The sequence below is a fragment of the Eriocheir sinensis genome, chromosome 12 (genome assembly GCF_024679095.1).
Source record: "Eriocheir sinensis breed Jianghai 21 chromosome 12, ASM2467909v1, whole genome shotgun sequence".
NCBI classification, from domain to species: Eukaryota; Metazoa; Arthropoda; class Malacostraca; order Decapoda; family Varunidae; genus Eriocheir; species Eriocheir sinensis.
This window is the reverse complement of record NC_066520.1, coordinates 828,549-846,714: the sequence shown is the minus strand read 5'-3', so window position 1 is coordinate 846,714 and position 18,166 is coordinate 828,549. Positions and strand designations below refer to the sequence as shown.

General features: G+C 44.4%; 2 protein-coding genes across 2 annotated transcripts in view; one reads left to right on the top strand and one right to left on the bottom strand.

Annotated features, from left to right (window-relative positions):
• The window catches only part of LOC126997278 (terminal uridylyltransferase 7-like), a gene marked incomplete in the record, with an annotated part of 169,407 nt that overhangs the window by 50,236 nt on the left and 101,005 nt on the right, over positions 1–18,166 (top strand). The window contains 1 exon segment of the mRNA XM_050858270.1: positions 17,603–17,750. Coding sequence (XP_050714227.1) covers positions 17,603–17,750 — 148 coding nt within the window.
• Positions 9–18,166, bottom strand: part of LOC126997279 (uncharacterized) — a 58,405-nt gene continuing 40,247 nt past the window's right edge. Inside the window, exon 2 of the mRNA XM_050858271.1 lies at positions 9–3,249. The gene's annotated coding sequence lies outside the window, so the exon portion shown is untranslated. The remainder of the gene's footprint in view (positions 3,250–18,166) is intronic.

Sequence of the window (18,166 nt, the reverse complement as noted above, 5' to 3'; positions counted from 1 at the left end):
GAATTTGTTTCATTAATCATTCTGATTTTTAGTACGGGTAAGGTTGGGGGTATATGCCGTAGTTGTGCGTGGCCTTGGTGCGCATCTCTGTTGCATTGGCCCTTGAGCCTGTAGTTGGTAAGAACCTATTATCCTGGGACACAGGGCCAGTGTGACATCTGGGTTACCATAGCTTGCCTTCCCCAGGCTTCCCCAGGTACCCATTTATTGTAAAGGGAGGATGAACAGCTGGATGGGCTGCACACTGATTTCCCAGGCTGAGATTCAGACCCAGGCCCCCAGAGTCGTAACTAGGCATGCTAACCACTGCACCACGGAGGAAAAGTTTAGGGAGTATAGGGTCTGCTATACAAGCTTACCACTAGATCTAGCAAATGCCAGTTGGCTAGCAAAATGGTGTCCAACAACAACAACCCCCTCACAATAATCTGCAGCATCTTCTATAGGCGACCGTTCACTGGAAACGTCAATTAAAGTTGAGCGAAACATTCACAGAAGGTAAGAAGATGTGGCAGAAGTGACACTGGCCATATATTTACAGGTACCTTTCAATTTGCGTCGTTATTGTGTTCCTGGTGAGTTCACGCAATGTAAATTTCATGTAATGTAAACAGTTTTACCGCAGTGTTAAAGTGCGTTACGCACCAATCCTGTTGCCCTGCACATTTTTTAACAGAATCAAAGTCAGAGTTGTGTGGGTGTGTGTATTTACCTAGTTGTAATTTTACAGGGCCTGGGCTTACGCTTGTTTGTGTTTGTGTGTATGTGTGTGTATTTACCTAGTTGTATTTACCTAGTTGTAGTTTTACAGGGCCTGGGCTTTACGCTCGTGTGGTCCCGTCTCCGTATCCAACTTTTCCTTAAAGCTTTGCACACTTCTTGCCGATACTACATCCGCACTTAGTCCGCTCCAAACCTCTACACAGTCGTCCCTCAAATAGTACGGTTTCCAATAGTACGGTTTCGGTTTTGTACGGATTGTCATGGAAAAATTCTTTTAGGATTTTTAAATTTCCCACTTGTCGCACCAAGTAGCCCTGGCGTGAGTGGCAACACTGTTCTACCAAAACACCTGCTGAAAGCACCCAAAAGCGTTTGAGGAAGGTGTTCACCTTGCAGAAGAATTCAGATTTAGAAGTTACATTTTGGGATGAGTTATGTTGTGGTAGGGAGAGCATATCATGTGAATGAGAGCAGTGTTTTCTGTATCTATCATAGTGTAAAAGAAATTCTTGCCGCAGTAACTGCCAGTGCTCCAAGAGTTCTGCTATGGTAACGGCGTTTCACTCGCAGCAAAATGGGGTACGCTGATCTTCCTGATGCAATGGAAGCATGCGTTTGAGAGCACTTGGGATGTACTGAGAGTCCCAATTCCCTCTCTCAAACGCAGCACAGGAGTGTTTCTATGGGGGGCACTAATTTTATACGGATTTTCGAATAGTACGGGGGTCCTCAGTCCCTAACCCCCGTACTATTTGAGGGACGACTGTATTTCTTTTTGGGAAGCTGTATTTCTTTATGTCTCTCAAGCATCTTCCCTTCCTCAATTTTTTACTATGTCTTCTTGTGTTCCTGGTGGTAATTTCTTCTTTTAGTAGTAACTCCACGTTGTCTACTTCTTCCATTTTGCTCAATAATTTGTAATTTGTATTAGGTCTCCCCTTTCTCTTCTTTGTTCTAGTGTTGGTAAGTCCATTTCCTTTAGTCTTTCCTCGTATGTCAATCCCTCCAGCTCTGGAACCATTTTTGTTGCCATCCTTTGTATTCTTTCTAGTTTCTTTATGTGTTTCTTCTTATGGGGAGACCACACTGCTGCCGCATATTGCAACTTTGGTCTGATCATAGTAATAATTAACTTTTTCATCATATCCTTATCCATGTAGTGGAATGCTATTCCTATATTTCTCACCATGTTATACGTATCACCGAATATCCGATTAACATGACTCTCTGGCTGTTTGTTATCTTGCATTATTACTCCCATATCTCTCTCTTCATGTACTTCCTTTAATGTTTCACCATCTCCCATTTTATATGTCCATTTTGGTCTTCCTTCACTTTTTCCCATTTCCATAACATGACATTTCTTCACATTGAATTTCATCTCCCATTCCATACTCCACTTCCAAATCTTGTTTAGGTCTTCTTGCAGAATTTTGCAGTCTTTACTGTTTCTTATATGTCTTAGCAGCTTTGCATCATCTGCGAACAGGCTCATATAACTATTTACTCCCTCTGGCATGTCATTAATATATACTAGGAAAAGTATTGGTGCCAATACCGATCCCTGAGGCACTCCACCCTCTACAGTTCTCCATTCCGATTTTATGTCCTTAACCACTGTTCTCATCTCTCTTCCCTTTAGGTAGCTTTCCATCCAGTTCTTCATTTTCCCTTTCAATCCTCCTTTATTTTCTAGTTTCCATAGCAGTCTTGTATGTGGAACTTTGTCAAACGCCTTCTTCAGGTCCAGGTAGACGCAGTCAACCCATCCGTCCCTCTCCTGTATTTTATCTGTCACTCTTGAGTAAAAGCTCAGTAAGTTTATCACACATGAGCGCCCTTTTCTAAATCCATACTGTTTAGCTACTTGTGGTTAAATTTTTCTCCTAGAAATTGCGTCCATTGTTTCTTTATCACTTTCTCACATATTTTACATACTACATTGGTCAATGTTTTTTTTTGTGCCCTTGAGCTGCCTCCTTTGTTATAAAAAAAAAAAAAAAAAAAAATACCTAGTTGTATTTACCTAGTTATGAAATACAGGAAAAGAGCTGTACTAGGCTCGTCCTGTCCCGTCTCCATAACGCTTATCATCCAGTTTGGCTTTAAATTCATGAATCGTTTTTGCACACAGTCTCCTCGTCAAGTCCGTTCTATGTTGTTATGCTTCTGTGTGGAAAACTGTATTTCTTGATGTCTCTCCTACAGTCACTCTTCTTCAATTTCTTACCATTGCCTCTTGTCACACTTCTGTCACGTACCACTAGGTCTTCCCTGTCCAATTTCTCCAATCCCTCTTGTATCCTGTACAATGCTATTAGGTCCCCTCTCTCTCTTCTCTCCAGTGTGTGTGTGTGTGTGTGTGTGTGTGTGTGTGTGTGTGTGTGTGTGTGTGTGTGTGTGTGTGTATTACCTAGTTGTATTTACCTATTTGTGACATACAGGAAAAGAGCCCAAGCTGTCCCATCTCCATATCCACTCTTCCAATTTTTCCTTAAAATCATGAATGTTTCTTGCACAAACCACCTCCTCCTCCAGTCTATTCCATGGCTCAATGCTTCTGTTGGGAAGCTAAACTTTTTCACATCTCGCCTACACGTGGTCGCCCTCAACTTCTTTCCATGACCTCTCGTTTCTCTCTCGCTCCACACACACAGGTCCTCTCTGTCCAGATTCTCCACCCCGCTCGCCACCCTGTGCACCGCTATCAGGTCTCCTCTTTCTCTTCTTCCCTCCAGGGTTGTGAGCCCCATGCTATTGAGTCTCCCCTCGTAAGTCCGATCCCTAAGTTCCGGTACCATCTTAGTTGCCACTCTCTGTACTCTTTCCAGCTTTCTTATGTTCTTCTTTTCATGAGGAGACCAGACCACTGCTGCATACTCCAACCTTGGCCTTATCATTGTAACTATTATTTTCTTCATCATCTCCTCGTCCAAATACACAAATGCCGTCCTTATGTTCCTCAGCAAATTCATAGTTTGTCCCGTTATCCTGTTGATGTGTTTGTCCGGTGACATGTTCTCTGAGACAGTCACTCCCAAATCTTTTTCCTCCACTCCTCTGCATATTATTTCACTTCCCATCTTATAATCATATTCACATCTTCTTCCACTCCTACCAAACTCTATTTTTTTTACATTTCCTAAGATTGAACTCCATCTGCCATGTACCACTCCACTCCCATATTTTGTCCAGGTCCCTCTGCAATGCCTCACAGTCCTTCACATCATTGACTCGTCTCAATAGCTTTGCATCATCTGCAAACAAACTCACATAGCTGGTCACTCCGTCCACCATATCATTTATATAAACAGCAAACATTATTGGTGCCAGCACTGAACCTTGCGGGACCCCACTCCTCCCTGGGCACCAGTTGGAAACCCTGTCCCTGATTATTGTCCTCATTTCCCTGTTTGTAAGGAAGTCCTCCAGCCACTTAATCAGTCCATCACCCACTCCACCCCTATTTTTAATTTTCCAAATTAGTCTTCTGTGCGGTACTTTGTCGAATGCCTTTTTCAAATCCAGGTACACTCCATCCCCCCAGCCTTCTCTCTCTTGTATTAAATCTGTCACCCTTGAGTAATAACACAGCAAGTTGGTGACACAAGATCTCCCTCTCCTGAACCCAAACTGGCAATCCGAGATAATTTTCTCACTTTCTAAGAACTCCAACCACCTGTTTTTAACCCTTTCCTTGCATGCGGTGCAGACGCGACTATCCCCTCAGGCGCAGTTGGGGAGCCCAGTGGGGAGTCTCTTTTAACCTCTGTATCTCAAAAACTGTTCATCACAGCTAAAAAACAAAAACACCATTGGAAAGAGGAGGTCCAGATCTATAGGAGTCAGTTATGTATGCCTCTCTTGCGAACGTACATGCATGTTCAGGGAGTGTTGAATGTTAACACTTACGTCGGTGGCTGCAGGATGATCAGCCGTATTGAAGGAGCTGCGGACATCTTTTCTTCAGATTCTGGCAAGGGAGTATTGCCAACTGCAATATTTACAACTATTTGGTCAAAGAATCAGTCAGGTGATAGGTGAAGCTATGCAAAAATGCCGCTATATTGGGCAAGAACATCCACCAGTTACTCGTCCGTACATTTGCCGCGCTGGGCTGATATGATTTTCCACTTAATTTAGTGAAGAATCCACTCAATTGGCAATCCTGTGTTGTTAGAATTAGTGTTGGAACACTCATACGCGGGAGATTTGAGTGCGGGTGGAGGTTGCAGTGGGCGTTTAGCGCCACCAGCAAATACACCTAATGCCTGCTGCAAGCATTTAGCAATGAAAGGGTTAATCAGCCTCTCGCATATCTTTGCAACCACACTAGTGAGTGATACCGATCTGTAATTTAATGAGTCCTCTTGTAGTGCGGCGACTATGCCTGATGAACGAGCCTCCCATAACCCACTTAGCCAGTGGGGTACCTCTTTGGCTGACTCGGTAGGGAGTGGCTCTCCCGTCACGCTGGTCGCGGGTTCAATCCCAGGCAGCCAGCGAATACCCTCTCCTTGTTGTGATTAATTTCTCGTGTGTTTGGATACATGCAGAGGTCGTGTTGGAGAATAGGAAAAGAGAAAATATACTCCCGGGGCATGACACTCTCTTTTCTCCCTTAAAAATTGGTACTATGTTTGCTCTCTTCCAATCTTGTGGTACCCTTCCTTCACTCAGGGAGGCGCTCATTATGGAGTGGAATTTCTCTGCAAGTTGCTCACTACATTCTTTCAGGATCCACCCTGATACTTCATCCGGCCCTGTCGCCTTTCTTACATCCAGCTTGTTCAAGCTTTCCTTGACCTCCTGCACCGTTAACTGTATCTCCTGCATAACCCTTCCTCTTTCCTGGCCCGGTGGTTGTACAAATTCGTCTTCCTTTGTGAAAACTCTATGGAAGCTGTTGTTCATCACTTCTGCCATCTCTGCTGGGTCTTCATATGCAGTTCCATCCATTTTCAGTTTATCGATTGTTTCTCTATTCTTTAATTTGTCGTTCACATGTCTATAGAATAGTTTGGGTTGGTCTTTGCACTTGTCTATTATATCTTTTTCATATTTCCGTTTTTCTTCTCTTTTAATCTTTGTATGTTCATTCCTTGCTTGTTTGAAATTGTTCCACGCGTTGATTCTTCCTCGTCTCCTCCATCCCTTCCAGGCTTCCTCCTTTCTTTTTCTAGCTGCCTCGCATCTTTTGTTAAACCTCTCCTTTTTACCAACATCCCTTTTGGTTACCTTAGGGACATATCTATTCTCGGCTTCCTTGTACAGCTTTAAAAACTCCTCCCACTTATCCTGTGTACTCTTGGCTTTGTACAGCCCACTCCAATTTGCATTTTCAAAAAAAGTTCTCATGCTAACAAAGTCTGCCTTACAGTAGTTACTTTTCCCAATTTTGTGATCCTCTTTTCAGTCAATCATTCTCTTTTCCTTTACTTCAAATTCCACAACTGGTCGCTCTTTGCTATTGGACAATCTACTTTGAGGTTTTCTATTACTTTCGGCTCCTTGATAGATACCAGGTCTTGTCTTGATGCCTCGCCTTCTTTCCTGAATCTACAGTACCCTCTCGAGTTTTGCGATCCATGAGTTTCGCGGTTAATCCTAAGTTCTTACCATCCCGACTTTCGCGCATTACCACCCCGAGTTTCACGTTGCTTTGACACGTACAGGTCACGTCTACTTACCATCAGCGTCACGCACGCTACCTTTAAAGGTAGTATCACACTGGACGTTTTCCTCCAAACATTGTGGCTCTGGCAAGAGAGAGAGAGAGAGAGAGGATGGGTCGTTTTGAAGCCGCAGATGAAGGCGGCTGCCTTACGATTGGCTGACAGTTCTGAAAACACGCTTGTGATTTGCTGGGAGTCCGATGATGTCATCGCCGACACTCACCGTAGGGGCTTCAAGGCGGTGTCACAATGGCCGTTTTCGTCCAACCGTTGGGGCTACGGGCAACGCCCACACACCCAACCGGGAGCGAGTTCACGGTTATCCGTAAGCTGGTGTCACACAGGGCTTTTTTCTTCCCACCGCGTTGGCGCCAGCAAGGGCTGGAGCTCGCAGCGAGCGATTAGCACCACCAGCGAATACGCCTAACACTCGCTGCGAGCGTTTAGCCATGAAAGGGTTAAGTAGTATGGCTGAGATCAGGTTGCCCCTTCATGGTATGAGAGATTACGTCACAGGTGTTGAGAGAGAGAGAGAGAGAGAGAGAGAGAGAGAGAGAGAGAGAGAGAGAGAGAGAGAGACTACAGTCGGAAAACAATGGGAATGGGGCCTTAGTCCACGTTGTACAATCACAGAGGTCGCACCTGCGTGCTTGTGTCCGCCTGTGTTTGTGCTCAGGTGTGCGATCCTTGTGTTTTCAGCACTATATTGTGCGTTCATTTTAGTTTATGAGTACAGACGCCCCCTGCCATCCGCGGCCTCACCGTTCACGAATTCGCTTATACGCGCGTAGGGTATTTGCGACATCCCCTGCCGAACGCGGATGAAAATTCATGTATACACGGTCTGTAGCACCCAGCTTGAGTGTTGCGCATTTAGTGTTTACCTATGAAGCTGGAAGAGAGAAGTCAGCTGAAAGAAAAGGTTATATAGTCATCGGGGTAAAAAAAACCATAGGGAAAGTTGGGGTAAAAAGTAACATGTCCTGCCAACCCCTTATTTATTAATTAATTCTTCTAGCATTTGGTGCGGTAATAGGCCCACGCACCACCACGCGCACCACACCTTCCAGTGTTTACAAACAATGGCAGCCGCTGTGACGCCGCGCCGCCCGCTGCTGCACCGCCGGCCTGGCTCCTGCCTGGCACACACTCGCCTGTGTCTACACACAACTTTCATTACTCACCAAAGACCTGTGAAAATATTTGTGGTAAATTTCCGCCGCTGCCATCAGTCGCACACGCGCCCTCCACGTGTTGGTGATAGGGAGGCGACACCCGTTGGGATGCAGGCGGGTGGGTGGGTGTTTGCCCCCCACCCCGTCACCCTTTCCCCTGCCTGGCCGCCATCACACGCAGCCTCTCCCCTCACCCGTGCTCTCCCTTCCCCTCGCTGCCACACGCGCGCTGCACATTCTGCCACCCTCTGCCCCTCCCCCGCACACCACGCTTGACTCAAGCTCATCCCTCACCTTCATGACGCCCCTGCCCCTCCCTCTCCCCTCTCATGGCAAAATGTGAGGCTCTGTTACATCCCTGCCTTAGAAATCCATTTTTTTTTATTCGATCGAGATGGTAGAACGAAACCCTATTTTCCCTATTTGATTATAGTCCTATTGATCGTGGATTTGCGAATCACGGGAATCTCGTGGAACCAAATACCTGTGAACGGTGGGGGGCTTCTGTATATACAGTAAACCCTCGATATAACAGACTCGCATATAATGGATTTCGGATATAATGGACAAGGTCAGACGGTCAGAAATCCACGGGGACCGACCGAGAATACTTTTTGAACCACTCACCTCTGGTACCTACACCAGCTTCTGCTGGCCCCCTGAGCCTCATCCCTTTACCTGCTGCCCTGTCCTTGGGTTACCGTAGTCTGCCTCAGCCCACCTTATGAAATATTTTCCTTCGTGGTTTCCGTTCAAATGGAGAATATATTTATACCTCAAGAAAGTCGTATGGTTCAATCCAGGCCGTAAATGTATATAAAAAATAGCCAAGTGTTTGTGTGTGTCGGTACTGGTAAAGCTTAAGGGGGCTAAGCCCCTAGTTAGTTAGGTTAGGGTAAGTTATGGTTGGTTAGTAAAGTTATTGGGCACTCGGTGTGGGCGTGGAAATACACAGTGTGGGACGGGACATTTGCGCCGGCGTGCGTGGTACTATTCGCAGGCCGGTGTCGCGAGAAATATCTCCTCGCAGAAATAAGTCACTGATGTTCACCATGCATGCGCACTTGGGAAATACACGTCAGGAAAAAACATAAATTTGCCTGGTTTTGTTCTAGTGTGTCAATTTGTGATCTTTGTGAATGGTGAGTGAAACATAGGAACAGTAAGCAAGTTGAACATCTTTCTCTGTGAGTTATTTTGCGGCTGCTGCTGCTGCAGGCTGTGGCAGGTTTACAACAGGCATTGAAAAGTCAATCATTTAATGATTTCTGACAGAGCCAGTTACTGGATTATTTCATAACACACCAAAAAATACAAAAAAGAAAGTTTCATCTGCCAGTTCGTGATTGGCACACTTGTAAAATTTTGCCCATTCCTGTAACAATACAGCCCCTTCGCAGGACCCTGCTGCCAACCTGGCAGGCTCAGTGCCTCGCAGTCCATTGCCAAGTGTGCTGTGCAGCTATACAGACAATGTGCAGACAACATACGCAGTAAAAATATATACGGTATACCTATGTTTATTAGGTTCGTTGGTATTATTTTACATTTTTTAAAATTTTCGCCACTTGTAACGGACTTTCGGCATTAATGGAGTACGTTCCCCCAATTAGTCCGTTATATCGAGGGTTTACTGTATTTTGGTTTGTGAACAAAATTCCAGAACAAATTCAGCATGTAAACTGAGGTGTAGGCATGTATGATGACCTGTCTGTACCCTCTGGTACCAGTACTGAGCAGTTTGGTACTGTTACCAGGTCATATAGCCGGTACTGTTAGTACCAGTACTAGCACTGGTACCTGCCCAGCCATGCTGCTGACAGGTCCTATTTTTTTATGTTTAAAAGCTGAACAGCTGCTTGTAGTTATAATCCAGTGTTTATTTCCGTGTCATATTTTCATCACCTAATTTTTATAGAAAGAAGCATTCATTACAATAGGCCAGTGAGCAGCACATAGACCATCACTCAAGCAATGATGCCAAGTATGTGAGTCCCTCCCTAAAAGGTTTTCCGTGCCAGGTTGGATGACTGACTGGTAAATAATTTGCATGAAATGATACACCTCAACACCTGGGGCTATATTAATAAAGGGTCCTAGGAGTCCTTTTAGATTGGATGCTAGAAGCTGTTTTCCTTCTAGCATTAGGTTTTAACTTTACTGCTAGGAGTTGGATTTTCCTTTCACGTAAAAGAGCGAGTGGCATTACTTTCGCCATGTCTTGGTCTTGGTCTTGGTCTTGGCACGCTGAAAATCCCAAAACTGGTTGTTTATGATTACGGCCTCTTAACGAAGCCTATACGACAAAGATTTAGGGTTTTATGACATTAATAAACTTATTTACAAGCATATTAGCGTGACTGTTTAGGATGGTACTTATTATCCTTGCTTGTCAACAAGTTACCGAGTACCGACATCAACAAACCCCCAGCTTCGCGGCACGCAATGTCCCCAGCCCCGTCAGCCCCTGCCACGCCAGCTGCCTTCACGAGGAAACCGCATTGTTGCAACGAAGAGGCAATGGTGTTGGCCACCTAGGTGGAACACAGAAGCCCTGGCATCACCTTTGCAACTATGAAAGCCGCTGTGTTGATTTACTTTATGCACGCTTCCCTCGTTTCCTACTCGACCAATTGCTTCTGTTGTCATGTGGCTTCTACTAACTCTCAAGACTTTCGGAAACCCATGGAAAAGAATGTAGAAAGCAAAACAAGTGTGAATATAGCAATGAAATGTGGTAACGAGAAATGAAAAGCTGCTTGAATTATTTTTTCCAGTGGGTGTCATTATTAATAAAGCCTACCGAGCCTACTGAGGTGTTAACTTGTTAGCAAACAGAGACTTCCTCTACTACTTACCTATGAGTTAATAGGGTAACCTTTATGCTGTGGTGGGAACTAGACTTCCTCTACTTCACAGTGCTGGTGCAAAAGTTGTATTATAACTATTATAGTTGTATTATAGTCTGGCAGTTCATAAGCTGCATCAGCATGTGATGGATAGACTTTAGTAAACATAGACTTCCTTTCCTGTGAGAAGAGCAAAAATATAGTCCATTCTGTGATGCAACTATAGTTTGTATACTTGACTGACAGGTGCAGATCTTTTACATGTATAAATTGGCCTGTGGCAAAACAAGAAAACTACCTAACTATTCTACTTGGCTTTTGACAGATGGAAGTTGTAGTGCTGGTATTAGTAAAACTGTTTTGTTTCCTGTGATTGAAATATGATGAAAGACAATGGAATGGAATAAACAAACAATGGAAGATTATATAACTGATTGTGATCAGAAAAAAATGGATGTTTTAATGGGTGCAACTATTTATTTTGGTGAATACTAAATTAAATTGCAAAGAACTTTATTATTGACCCTAAAATATTTGCCTAACAATTTCTACTCAGTGATGGTACAAACTGATGAATAACTTATCAAAAGATATCAGAAGAAATGACAAACACCACAGTAAATCATTTAATAGTATATTGATATCCTTTTTTCCCCCAGGGAGTAAACATAGTGACTATCAATTAAATACTTATTAACATTTAAACTGGGCTTGTTTTGCCGTGCCTGTCCTCCCACACGGGCATATTTAGGCAAAAACAAACCTCACTTCAACCTTTCATACCTTCACTTCTACTTACCTCACGTGACTGCATGAAGTACTGTCATTGTAAAGTACATACCCTTAACTGTCCCTTGACGCTAATTTGAAGACTATATAACCATTGCTAGAGCGAGTACGGAATATTGAAGTAGGATCACTGAAAACACATTATTATAGACAGTTTACCACCCCTAGTGGACTTCCCTACTATGATTTAGTAATAAAAAACATAACTTATATACAGTTTATGTGAAATGCACCCCTAAAAAAATAACTTCCAGGCCTTCCTGATGCCCTTGATGGGTGTAGAGGTCAAAGGGCCCCCATCTTAGGATGAAATTCACTGGAAGGTGAGAATAGGTGGGATGTCTAGCGGACATCTTCTCAGAGATAACACAAGGCATACACTGACCAATAATTAGTCAAGGGAGCATGGCTGGGTATTGTTTGAAAGAAAACAACATGCTTACCCTACTTCACCACAAACAAATTAAATTTGGACGGCGCTAAGTCAAAAGATGCCTTGTTGACTATTGTCCACACTCATGGTTGAGCCCAGGCACCAGCTGTCAACTATTGCCGACACCCGTGCTTTAAGGGCTAACTGACCAACCTAATGTAACCTATCTATGATATTAATTAACCTGTAAATACATTTGTAACCTAGCCCCATTAAATTAGTAACAAATTCACTTTAGCCCCACAAAATTTGTCAGTTTGGCTCGCTTTATCTCAGCCAATCTAGAGTAACTGAGTAATGATCCTGGCACCTGCTTACTCCCCTGCTTGACGTTGAGCAGATGTTCTCATCTTGTCTGTTGGAGGAATCCGTGCTGTCCTTCTCCCCCATGGCAGGGTAACTGGGTGGATATTGGTTAGCGGCTTCCTTCACGAAGCTGTGCAGGACGTGCTCCTGTCTCTCTCTCTCTCCTTCACCTCCTTGTATTTGACAGGGAATGCTGGAGGCACAGCACTGTGGACTCTCCCACCTCCATAAGCTGCATCTGCATCATCACCACCAACACCATCATCAACATCATGTTGATCCTATGTTGATCCTATGTTCATCCTATGTTGATCCTGTAGGAAAATCAGTAATCAAAATTAATTATTGATGTTATACTTGGATGCTTAAGAAGTGTTGAATGTTAACAAAGTACCCTCAAGGCCTCAACTATAGCACAAGAACAAAAAGTAATTCAGCAAAGGTCATTTTAATTTCTTAGAGTTCAGAAGCAATTTTGCAGCATACGCTATAGCTGCGTGTGGCCTCGGATTGAAGAGATTGAGATGAATGCCCTAATATAAAAACAAAAACACACAAGTACCTACTTTAAACTAAAGCAGTGTCTAGTGTTATGTATTATTTTATTCTCTAAATATTAGAATAGCCATGAAATGTGTGTGGGAATTCAAGCAGCTGCAGGCGGCTGACTAGCTCGCAACGTCCAGTGGCAGCCAAAACCTGTGGTTCACCACAGCTAAAATCCAATAGGGGGCTTCATTCCCCCCAACCCTTCTTAGGGTAACTGAAAGACAGGTCAATACACATTAACCTCCTCATGGAGGGGCTTCACCCCCCTTGACCTCCCTGTGTCTCCACATTTCATCGGAATGGGTTACACCGCTGCCCTCGGCTGTGAGGGTTCCCACACAATCACATGGCTATTTTCACACTTGAAGGTTAATAAGACATATATGACAACAGAGAGCTGTTGTTTAAGTAGGTGACAAGAAATGAACAGGTGGACAATTTTTTCAGCATTACTCATAAACATTTGATATACTTCTTATAGTCTGGATATAATACAAACGCCAGCTTGGCGGTCCCAGGCAATTGTAAAATTAGGTTAAGCCACAAGATTTGTGGGGTGAGTGGCTACTAAGATGCTATTATTTAAATAAACTGAGCAGTCCTTTACTGAGTCATTGATTATTAATTTAAATTTATTGCATAGCACAGTGTGCTGCCTACTTATCTCTGGACAACAACAGTAAATATATGGAATTCCAAGAAGTCTGAAAGGAATAGGCAGCAGCAGGTTAGTTTCCTAATTCAAGTTAAGCTGTGGAGTTACTAATTTAACTGTGATAGGTTACCATCCTTGACCTTAGGTGGGTTAAATTAGGTTAGTGGTGTAGGCGACCTTCACTCACTCCGTAAATGCAGTCTTTACTTTTCCCTGACAACTGAAGTTGGAGGAGCTGAGGGCGAGGTGCCTCTAAACCATTTTTTAACCTACACTAACACGTATTTATGTTATGTACTGTACGTACCTGTTGATGTGTCTGGGCCGGGCTGTGTAGCTGTGCGCCTCCCCCGGGCCCCTGAACAGCTGTTCGTCTTGGTCTTGGGCTTGATTCACTGGAGGTTACTCAACTTGCCAGTTGTCATTTTACTTTGCATAGTAATTGTGTCTGTAGCATCACTGACAGCCCCAAGGGCCCCTGCCCCTTGGGGCCTGCCTCTCCGACGCCTGCAGCCCCTTCACCACTTATCTCTCTTCTATTGCGGCGTTAATGTCTCGTGTAACCCTTTTCACCGGCTCGGAGTCAGTAATTTTATTGGCACAACACATCTGACATGATAATTAGTGCGCGGGGGCCGTCACTCAGCTGCAATTATCGTTATTATATTGAATGAGACATCCGAAAATTTAGCTTTTAAGGCGTTAAAAGTCCTCCATGAAGACTTTTACATTTTCGGCGAGTGCTAGCAGTAAAGTCGCGATTCCTAGCAGCAAAGTTAGGAGGAAACTCACTTTGAAAGCTGAATTTCGCTCCTTGGACCTTTTATTAATACGGCCCCTGAAGTTGTAAAAGAAAGTGGCGGAGAAAATGGCTGACTCAACAATTAAGCGAGACTTCAATGACTATGTATTAGTAAGGTTTGCGTAAATTACAGTACTGTTCATAGCACATAAACCTGATGACTAATGCTACTCCTGATATTTTATGCTGCTTTCAGGTAACAAATGCTTTATTAGGTATATTCAGGCAATCAATGTTGGCATCCGTCAGGGGCGCGTTGCCTCAGGCCTGAGGTACAGTTTGTGTAAAATAACTTTCATTGCCTTTTTCACAGGTCTAGTATCTTTTTGAGGGGCACGTCAAGCATCCACAGAAATTTGCTACTTGCAGGAGTCTGTGTCCCCTAACCCCTGCAAACAAAGGGGACCAGGTGTGCATACTTATAGTCAGGAGATGCATTTCTGAGTGTGTAGTACCTGTGCAAACATGTTTGCTTGAATGAAATTTTATCGGGAACTTTGAGAACATACTCCAAGTACAGTGGTGGTGGCTGAGTCGTCAGAGTAACGGCCCCGTGTTCAGGAGGATGCGAGTTCAATCCCCGCCCGGTGCCACCAAGCTGGGATTTTTCAGCTGCCGCCGAGTGGCTTAAAACTACCCACATGCTGTCCAGAAGACCACCCATCAACCCGGACTCTAGATTCTAGGATCAAAGATGAGCTCTGGGAGGGCAGCATGAGCCAATGCAAGATGGCGCCACTATAAACACTTGCCTGCGCCAGAACTGGCTGGGCCGACCATCAGGACCCACCGGAAAGAAGCCTTGGACCGACCATCAAGATCCACCGGGAAGAAGCCTGCCGGTGCAATAGGCTGCAATGTAAAAAAAAAAAAAAAAAAAAAAAAAAATACTGTCTTCAAGTTTGCGATAAATAGGTCGACGTTGCGGGTCGCAAACGTTGAAATCACAAACTTTGAACCATTATTCTTGTGGGGAAAATTGAAAACCGTTGACATCTTGCGCTTGGCCACCCATGCGGGTGGCCAAGCGCATGTGTGCAGACGGCCCCGCCCGCGTGCCAGGCCCGAGCAGCTGGCGGGCGGCTGACCCGAAAGGAAAAGGAAAAGGCTGCTAAAACTTTTTTTTTTCACACCTTGTTGTGGTCCTTGATTCCCATTCTCGCTCTTACCCACCCCCTGGGCCTTTCCATTGGCCGCGGGAAGCATGGTGAGTGGGATCCAGGCAGCCAGGCGCATGTGTGCGAGCAGCACCGACTGTGCACCGGGCCTGAGCAGCTGACGGCCAGCTGATGATGGCGATGGTGGTGAATAGTGTCGGCGGCATGGCCTTTGCATTGGCGCCGCCTGTGTGTGTGTGGCTGTGTTTGTTGTGGGTTTGGGCTTCTCAATTTGCCAGTTCTTGTTTTCCAGATGTTGCATGGGACCCTTTCTTTTCTTCCATCTCTTCTTTTTGAAAAGGAAGAGATGGAAGAAAAGAAAGAGCTAGGTCCCGCGCAACATGTGGAAGGTGGGAATTGGTAGATTGAGGAGCCTGGGCCCACGATGGGCACAGCCACACACGCACGGGGCCCGAAGAAGATGCCGTTTGGATGGCGCCGTTGCAGGGGTTGCGCTGCCAACACTCATCATCACCATCACCATCATCAGCTGCCTGTCAGCTGCTCAGGCCCGGCGCACAGTCGGTGCTGCTCGCACACATGCGCCTGGGTGCCTGGATCCCACTCACCATGCTTCCCGCGGCCAATGGAAAGGCCCAGGGGGTGGGTAAGAGCGAGAATGGGAGTCAAGGACCACAACAAGGTGTGAAAAAAATAAAGTTTTAGCAGCCTTTTCCTTTTCCTTTCGGGTCATATCGCAATTTCAATTTTCAATAAAACTCAAATTTTTTGGGTCCCTATCGCAAACTCAGTGAATCGCAAACTTGAAACTCATAATCCTGGAGACAATACTGTATCTGGAATTTTCATCCTTCTGGCACCACTGAGTCCTTATGGTTGCCAGTTAGTAGGGGCTTTCCTGTACAACATAATTGCAATGTTGTTATATTAATCACCAATAAATAAAGACAAAAATCTACTGATTATTTTTTACCGCATCGATGTCCCCTTCACAGTATTCCCGCAGCAGTCCATATAGATGACCGTTTGGTGGTAACAGTAATCATGATTGAAGGAAACATCCACACAAAGTTAGAAGGTTCAGCATTGGCAACTCATACATGTGTCCTCTGTTTGCAAACACTGCCCACCTCCCCTCACCAACACAACCACTGGTGCAGGAACTTGCCATCTTGGCTCCATCGGTAATGATGCACAATGTTGTGTGGCTCACCTGAACCAAGGGCTGGGGAAAGGCGAGCGGTGATAAGGCAGGGTAGAGGGAGAGGGTAGGAGGCGTGAACGTGTCTTTATCTGCGGCAGGACTTTTGAATAATAGATTATTTTATTGTTTAACCCGTGTGCGTCGGGTGACGGGAATTCCCGCTCGGGCGGAAAGCGTCGGGTGGCGGGAGTTCCCGCCATCCGGCAACACAACCTGGCCAAAAATAGCACCTCTTCCCAACATCATATCTATGCCGTGCTGCAACGTAGACACTTCAAATTTATTTCATCGTGGAGAGGAAGGATTGGCGATGAAAAAACAATATAAATCATTATGTTTTCGTTTGAAATTGCCACACGGGGCATTGATGAAAGAAACCTATTTTACAAAATCTATCAGCACCGCCCGCGCGGTGCGAGGACGACAATAGTCCACTAGCCCGACGCTTATGGGTTAATGTATAGAATTTCTGCTCATGACCGACTTGTTGGTCCTGAGCCTCATTGTAGCGCATAGACCACCTGTGGGTAATGATAATGTTTCAGGAAATTAGTGTGATTGATAGAAGGTAATTAAGTTTGCAATATTGCCAATTACTTCTGAATTGTAAAACTCAAATGTTGATGATTATGATGGTCCAGTTATTCATTTTGTTTTTAATTTGCTTAACAATCATCAGATCTTCCACTGATTATGTGATATCACTGAGTGATGAATCTAAGGGCCGCTTTCACAGTCACTTTGTTTGTTTTGATTGTTACCAATGGCGGTGATCGACGCTATTGTTTTCCATGTAAACTGGCCTATGGGGTAGTGGCGGCTGCAGAGGAAGCGAGAGGTGTTGAGAGTGTGTGGTAAGGTGTGGGGCAAGGCTAATCCCGCAGCCGCCACTACCCCATCGGCCAGTTTACGTGGAAATACTATAACGGCGATCGCCGCCATTGGTAACAATCAAAACAAACAAAATGACTGAAAGCGGCCCTAAGCCCCCAAAGAATAACAGCCTTGTAGTAGTCAACTGTATTTACCTAACTTTAAAAAAATACAAATCTAGATGCATTTGATGCTCAAGTGGTGCAGTGACCAAGTACTGATGAAATGAAGATCTTCTTTTACACTTTACAGGCTGCACCATTGCACGGGCCACTGTAGCAACCTGCGTAGAGGTGATGAGGCTGCTGAATAGCTGCTTGAAAGAAAAAAGAAAATTTCAAGTGATTTTTTTCCATTTTGTTTCATTTTTTTTTGTTACATGGGAGGCAATTTGGTTTTTATTATGTAATATTAAAATTTTATAGTATTATTAATAGGAATTCCCTTGCAGCTTTGCCAGATAGATGACCAGTCAAGAGGAACTCTTCCTCCCCATGCCTTCCCCTTGATGCTGATACACTTCCTGCAGCAACATCAACCTCCTGTGCTGCCTGTGCTGCATACGTTGCATCCTAACCCAGACGGAGATGTGTATCTAAGTAAGTAATTTGTTCACGTGAAAAATTGTATGAAAAGATGTATCTTGCTCTGGCTTACCTTCTGGTGTTCATAAGGCTCTTTGATGATTATTCCCAAAGCTACAGCAAGGTTTAGTTAGAGAGGTATCTTGATACACCCTCTGGAAAGTGTTCAAGTCACAGGAAGGAGAAAATACAGACGAAGGAAGACTATTCCAGGGTTTACCAGCAAAAGAGATGAAAAAATAAAGATTTTTGTTATCTCATTTAAGGGGTTTAGATTGCATAAGAATGAGCTAGAGTATAAAGTCTTGTGCATCAGGGCTGTAGGAGTGGTGGAGGCTTGCACTCTGCCAGTCTGGAAGAGCAGTTAGCATGAAGGTATTGACAAGATAGAAAGAGAAGCGACATTGTAGTAGAATTTTAGATAGAATTCT